This window comes from Coffea eugenioides, chromosome 2 (genome assembly GCF_003713205.1).
Source record: "Coffea eugenioides isolate CCC68of chromosome 2, Ceug_1.0, whole genome shotgun sequence".
NCBI lineage: Eukaryota > Viridiplantae > Streptophyta > Magnoliopsida > Gentianales > Rubiaceae > Coffea > Coffea eugenioides.
Genome location: NC_040036.1, coordinates 26,839,526 through 26,847,545, shown reverse-complemented (window position 1 = coordinate 26,847,545; position 8,020 = coordinate 26,839,526). Strand labels below are relative to the sequence as shown.

Below are 8,020 nucleotides of genomic sequence, written 5' to 3'. Positions count from 1 at the left end.
TGGAGCGAAAAGAATATACATACCCAGGCTTTGAACGTTTTTGGTTTTCTTCTTCTGCGTTCTTGATAGATCTTCTTGACGGGCTCCCTCTCCTCGTAGAACTATCGCAAGTGGTTGGCCTTTATCTACGAGGTATGATCACCCTATCTATAATTGTGGCAATGGTTTCTATTTAGAGACGTCAAAAGGTGGTCCTTGGTCTTGTTTCTTGTCTTTATTTGATGATTGCGCGTTAATATTATTTTATTATTATAAATAAAATATTATTTATTTAATACATTAAAAATATATTTATGATACAAATTAAATATTATTTAACAAAATTTAGCTATTCAAACAATTGGTCACCTTTTCACCTTTTTTAATAGTTTTGATCAACTTTTTATTTAACGTACATCACATCATAAAAATATTATAATAATTATTTTAAATAATATTTCAAATAATTCTCTATCCAAACACTCAATATTATGATAGATATGAACACTACATAGTAAATACAGACATTAATGTAACTAGATGATGAAATTCAATAAATTTTTTAACATAATTTTAATATAAAATAAATTTTGTTATATTTTTAGCTACATCTACTATTTTAATTATTTTTAGAATGTCTACATAATTTTATGCCCTGCCGTCACCAGGTCACCACTGGCGACAGATCCTTCACACACTACCCGACGTTGCCAAATGCCAGCTAAAAGTCTTAGGTAGCTGACGTTGCCATCAGACTTCCAGAGGAATTCTGCACCACTAGTAGTCCTTTCACCTAGATATCCAATTTGCAAGTTTGGCAATCATGATGAGATGCCTCTTGGTCAGGACTTTGGAGATTTTTTTTTTTCTTTAAGTGAAAATACTCCAATCAGAATTTGCACTCTTGACCTTTTCCAACTCGTCCAACTTGTCCCTTTTTCTGAATCATCCAACTCGTCCCTCATCTCACAGGATTTCGAAGTGTCAAAATGAGAGCGGGAATACTAAAGAATAATTTTTTATACATTATCAATATATACCCTAGCAGGTATTTGGAGTGTAGAGTAGATTAAATTTTTATTCATTATTAGTATAGTGAATTTTTTATACTAACAAGTATAGATGTGTACCGCCTATGCAAAAAGTGAATTTCAATTTTAAAATTAGATTACATATCATGTTTCTAAACCTGCTGGTATATAAATTGACAATGCATAAATGAAATTATTCATAATAAATTGCTACATTTTTTATTTAAGAATTGGAATGAACTTATTAATATAAATGAGTTAATCAAATTGAAGCTTAAACCAAAAAGGAAATAAAGAACATTTTTGACGATTATATGTGCTTAAAATGGCTTATTATTTATTCTAATCGCATATTATTATTTTTCCTCACCAATCGTGAGGTTAGTTTAATCAGTTATAATATCTAGTTTTGATCTTATAAAAAATGATTGACATGAAACTGAAAACAAATCTGAATATTATAAGAGCATCTCCAATGAAGTATAATAAGGAGTGCAACGCCTGACAAAATATGGATCCATTACATGGCCACCCATTGTGGCCGTGTAATGCCCATTACACGCATCATTCCGATAATGCATGTAATGGGTGGGTTAGTCAGGGTCAAAATTTAGCAGTCTGACAAAATTTTGCCCAGAAATCTTGAAGGTTTAAACGTTCATTTTTTGCAACGGTTATGTTTTTGCAACGTTCATTTTTTTTCCAACGGTCATATTTTAATTCTCTATATAAACGCACAACACACTCATTTTTTTCATATCCCATTATTCTACTCTATTATTTCTTTTACTCTCTCACTCATTTTCCTCAACCTCTGTGCACAATTTTTTAAAATTTCAATATTTTGTGATTATGGATGAAAATTTTAGTAGTTTTACAAATATGTTAAATGCTCCAAATATAGAAAATTCATCATCCTCACAAAATCAATATCCCCAAAATTTTCCAAATTACCCATTTTCTGGTATTCCTACAAATGTGCAAAATTATGCATATCCCCTAAATTTATCCACTTCCAATCATCCATCAAATTTCCAAAATCTACCAAATTTTTCATATCCAATTCCCATGTATCCTCCACCTACTTATTTTAATTCAAATATGGAAAATCACTACACATCGGGTAATTATAACTTTGGTATGGGTTGTGTAGGCTCAAAAACTCCGTCGGAGATAAGGAAGGATTTTGACTTCGCCGGCCAACAAGAAAATGTTGCATCAACGGAATCAATGTCAGACTCTCAATTTCCACCATATTCAACACAACGTGGGGTGGATAACATTACTCTCACCAATGAGGCGATGGAAGAATCTGATTATAAACGCGTTCCATGGAGTGTGGATGATGACAAGATGCTTGCAAGTGTTTGGCTCACAATTTCTAATTGTAGCATTGTGGGTAATTCTCAAAATAATGAGAGTTTCTGGAAACGAGTCACGGACTGCTTTAACGAGAATCGGCAATTTGGACCGCCAAGAAAATATAAAGCTGTGAAATCACATTGGCATTGGTTGAGTCGAATGGTCAATGAATTCAACCAATACTACAACAAATTGGTTGGAGAACATCATAGCGGATGGAATGATGATCAGATCAAACAATATGCACGAGAGCTTTTTCACCAGAATAAGAATAAGCATTTTTTACATGAACATGTATGGGTGTTGTTGAAAAATGATCCGAAATGGAAAGCAAATACTCCTATGCAACGTTCTTCAAAAAATGTAAGGATTGATGAAAACGGGGCATACACTTCTTCATCCAATGCGGATTCAAGTTTCGACATCGATGACAGTGAAGTACGTGAAGTTCGTCCACTTGGTCAAAAAGCAGCAAAGAAGGGAAAGAGAAAGGGAAAATCAAAAAAGAATGAGCAAGACGTAGGTGGAGAACTGAGTCAAATCCGGATCATGTTGAAAGAGCACAAAGAAGAAAAATTGCAAGCTATGGAAAACTTAGCAAATAAGTTAGACAATTATAATTTCCGAAGTGATTATGAAATCCTATTGAAGGATACCACAGGCATGTCCGAGCAGCAGCTTAAAATTCATGAGCATATGTGTTCCATCCTAAAAGCCAAGTATAATATTTCTTAGTTTAGCTTTAATTTCATGGTTAGAAATGTAATTTTTTAATTTTCCATTTTGCATTTGAGTGCTTAATAATTTGTTTGCATTTGAGGTATCACATATTTGTTTAATGTTCTGCATAATTATTTTTCAAAAAATAACAATATATTATTTTTGAGAGATAGAAAAAGATATATTGTTCAAACTTAGAAATTAGTAATATTATTTTTAGAAAATAAAAAATTCAAAAGGTAAAAAATTTAATGAAAGTTAATACTTTATTTTTTAAAAATAACAAAATTATTTTTAAATATTACTTTATTTATTTATGGGATATGAGTTATGCATTATTAAAATAAATGTTTGATTTAATTGTGGATCCATGTTATTACAACTTGTGGAGTGTAATCTATTGTAATTGGAAATGTAATAAAAAATGAGAAAGTGAAATGCTAACGTGGCATGTGGATTACATTCTAAAGAGTATAAACTATTGTGGATGCTCTACTAGTAATTCCAAACGCACTCCATTATGAGATCTAGCATTGACTCTTGACCACCACTTTTGAACTTTTTTTAATAAATCTTTTTTTTCTAATAAAGAATGAAATTTAAAAAGCAAAAAGAGAGAAGAGAAATTTGAATCCAAAATTTTTAAGTTCTAGGTTTCAAAACTGCCACCCTTCAACTAAACATATAGTAATAATCGTCTTAAGGTTTAAGACTAATTTATCAAAAATTTGGAAGGAAATTGATTTTTTTTTTTTTTTGTTGAACTTTTGGGAAGTTTGTCTCTCTTCGCCAACTTACATGTGTTTTCTACGAGTCTAGGTTCAACTATCAATGTCATGGCTTTGTTTGGCAGCCAAGTTTTTTGCCAAGTTTGTCTGCTATAAGTTTTTTAAAAACTTTAGCTACAGTAACTTCAAAAAACTTTTTAAAGTTTTTAAACTATACACTTCAAAATATTCAAAAAAACACACACTTCAAAATTTTTTTAAAAAACTTCTACAGTAAGTTACAATAAAATTTTAGACAAACATTCAAAAAGCTCACTTGCCAAACGGGACCATCGCCTGTCTACCAGCTACTTTAAGATGAGAGACAACTCACTTCACATTCTCCACTCTTCTATGACACAAATAAAGGAAAATAAAATCATCAAATCAAAGTTTTTCTGTTCTAAAGAATATCTTTAAGATTAATAGAGATTGGATCTATGATTGATATCCATCATTAACAAGAAATGCTACATTGATTCTAGAAATTATCTGAGAAAATGTTGACCCTCAGATCATGGAGTTCATTATTATAACCTCTCATAGTTTAAAATGATATATATTGGATCCTAAAGAATTAACTAAACAACGAATTTTTTTTTTATCTCAAATTGCATTTCTGAGCAAAAATTGGCTGCACATTGCTTGCTAATTATTAAAGTAAAACAAATGAAAGCACACAAATTCCCTCCTAAAAATATAGGCATATTGTGTGCCTTAATGTGCATTCTTGAATCCAGTAAATGCTAAATGAACACACACACACAAAGAAAATTAGGGATGGCAATGGGGCGGGGTTGGGGCGGGGATCCCTTCCCCACCCCTCTCTTCCCCCGCCCTGCCCCCCTTTTTCAGCGAGACTAATAAAAATTTGTTATATAATTTTATTATAGTTAAATTTTAGCAAATAATCAAGTACTAAAATATCAACACATCACCAAGTTATTATTCATTGTAATTTTATAATTGAAACTCATAAAAATAATCAAACAAAAGTTATTCGAATACAATCCAACATGATGAAATTAATACAGTTAAAATAGTCAAGTTTTCACTTTTGGCACAAATATAATCACTAATTCATTATTGTGCTTGTACTTTTTTTTTTGAGAAAAAAGTGTTATTGTATTAAATGTAATTAGGAATTTAGTAGGAATTTATATTAGTAAATTTAGTATAACTAATTAATAATTTATATAATTATTAGTATAATTGATAATATTAATTATATTACATATACTAATACACATTATATAATACATATAACTAATAATATCATTATCATAAGTTTGTAACTAATTAAATTAAATATTAAATATATAATTATATACATATTTATTTATTTATTTATTTGTATATTTATTTTTTTTAGCGGGTGGCCGGCCGGGAGAAAAAATTCCCCCTTGCCCCGCCCCATTAGCCCCCGGCGGGGCGGGTAGCCATCCCTAGAGAAAATGTGTGTGTCTGTGCGAGCGTGTGTTTTTTTCTTCACACAAACATATTTTCTGGTCAAATAAAATGGTTGGAATCCTTCGTTGCCCTTTAATTTGATATCACAGTGGATTGGCAAGATTAGGAATAAAATATTTAGCTGTTGAATACTGTAGAACCCAGGATTAGAAGAATTACAAAATTAATTTCAGACATAAATTTATAAGGAATGCTAATTTACACATATAAAAATATGTGTGGGAGAAAAAGAATAAATTAACAATATAACCTTAATTACACATAATAACTATATTTGGCAAAATACTATCAAATTTTCACACTTTTCAAGAGACATAATGATAAGAATCCCCAGTTATAGGTTAGATAACTTGATAAATGAGTCTTAACAACTATAATAAATTACCTAATAAAACATCCAATCATAAATAGTAAAACTACTACTAAAATTTAACTCAATAAATTACCAAAAACTTGACATGACTAAAATATTATTACTGAATTTGTAATATAGAAACTCTTATTTTTTTTCAAGTCTTCATTTAATATGCCAACAAATACTTTAGGTGTTAAAATGTCAAGGACTTTGAAAACTCTAATAAATTACTAAAAACTTGACTTCACTTAAATATTAGTTACTACTAAATAGTACAGTCAAGGGCTTTTAAAACGGGAGACAACTTCCCCAAATATTTTCGTGCTGTCGATGGGCTGTGTTGGGCTACTGGTTCTGCCAAGACATGGGCCTATAATCGAGGTACACTTTTGTATGGGGTCTACTAGGTCCTGGATTGTCCGGAGGAGATTTGAAGTTCTGAACACTAGTACAGACTAGAGACTATAGAGTAGAGTAGAATAGAAATGGCATTAGCCACTTGTTCAGAATTATAATTATTTAATGATTTTTTGGATATCCTTCTTTCTTGCTCGAAGAAGCTGAAAAGTGTAAGCAAATCTGCCTTCCGTACTTTGACTGAATTAGTGGAAGTGGAACTTCTTGAACCAACATTTTTTTTTCCTTTTTTTCTTGTTGATAAATCTTAATAATCCCGAGTTAGTCAAAGTGTAACTCAAATACTCTTGTTAGTGTTTTGATATGAAATTTTGATTGTGACCTAGTGTTTATCTAATTTACCTTAGTCAAAACTATTCCAAGGGAGGGGATGGGACGCCTTACCTCATGTGCATGGCCTAGAAGAAGTACTTGACATAAACTTCACGAACGAAGCCAGCAAAATTTGCGTTGTTCGGACTGATAGAATTTGATGAATGATTTGAAATTCACTCGCAGAGGTAATTAGATTTGTAATTTATCAATTGTCAAAACATATTTTAAACACTAGATTAATTAGTAATCTACGAATTCAAATACCTTTAAAATAATCTAAATAATTAGAGAGATTTAAAAGCATTTCAAATCTTTCGTCAAATCCCTCAATTCAAGCACAATCTCAACATTTTTCCACGTCACCATCTATAATGTGCGTAAAAGATACTGCCCTAAGCATGATCTCAAATAGAGAATTGAACAAAGTTTAAAGTTTCACCATCACTCGCGACTTGCTCAAACAATGACACGATTGAAAGAAAACAAAAAAGCTTAGAAAGCACTATCCCCTTAATTTCACGAATAGTAAATGTATACTTGGTTATGCATCATGTGTATAACCTTCGTTAACTATTTGGTATTTTCGGAACTTTCTAAGCTTGGTTATGCACCAAGTGCAGTAAATGTACACTTGGTTATGCATCATGTAAAATCAGTCAATAATTATAGAAAGGAAACAGAATCACCGAACAAAGGGAGCCGTGGTGGCATGCAATGGTGCAGTTTATGCTACAATTTTGTGGCTTTTGAGATGAGTCGGAATTCACAAGCTACCAATTAAGTGCTCACAAGAATGACAAAGAAAGAAAACGAGAAAGGATTAAAGCTATCTCACTAATAGTATAATGTCTCACTGATGGTGCATATAATGCATCAGAATCTCACCAAACTTTCTTGCTGAATTTGTTTGTTTTTTTTTTCCAAAAAACTGATCCCATGCGGCTTTATATCTTTTAGGGTCTGAAAAGTCCAGTTCTGTACCACTTTCTAATGCTATGAACACTGAAAAGGAAATAGGAAAGAATTGACAAACTCACTGCTGTAGCTGCCAGGCGCCCGCTATCACCTTGAGCCTATATTAATCACAATGGTTACCTGTATAATTTTGTCCTGGCTGGTATGACCTTACTTGATTAAATCATGCTTTTCGGCAACTGGGCTCGCCATTAGAATTTGAACAAAACGATTTAACGGGGTTTATATTAGTTAAATGAACAATTAAATACTTCTTCATTTTTTTTAGCGAACAATTGAAGACTTTTTGGTCGCATCCACTTTTCTCACGCAATATTTCCTCCTCAAGGCAAGAGACAGATCCTTCTTTGCTTGGATTTACTTCGATAGGACTTCACATGACAATATAATACATCTATGGATTGTATTCTACGTACGTTGTTTGGCTATCAAATTAATTATCTTCATGTGTCATTATGCTAGGTTTACAACAGGACAACGTAAAGTTTATATGAGCTATCCCAATAGTAACTAATACATTGAGGTCCTTGGCGCAAGATGAAATGATCTTAGAGTGAACTGGTACCTGAGATAATAGTCCTATTGGAGTGTGAATTCCGTTATCATCGAATCCACTATAAGGAAGGTGT

At 31.7% G+C, this 8,020-nt stretch overlaps 1 protein-coding gene across 1 annotated transcript; it reads left to right on the top strand.

The window, feature by feature from the left end:
• The first annotated feature begins 2,111 nt into the window (after positions 1-2,111).
• LOC113759354 (glutathione S-transferase T3-like) lies at positions 2,112-3,107 on the top strand. The gene has a single exon (XM_027301919.1). It carries the CDS (start codon positions 2,112-2,114, stop codon positions 3,105-3,107), a length of 996 nt encoding a protein of 331 aa, XP_027157720.1.
• Positions 3,108-8,020: the final 4,913 nt, after the last annotated feature.

Excerpts from the sequence above, each read along its gene's own strand:
- LOC113759354 (XM_027301919.1), top strand. The coding sequence starts at position 2,112 with ATGGAAAATCACTACACATCGGGTAATTATAACTTTGGTATGGGTTGT.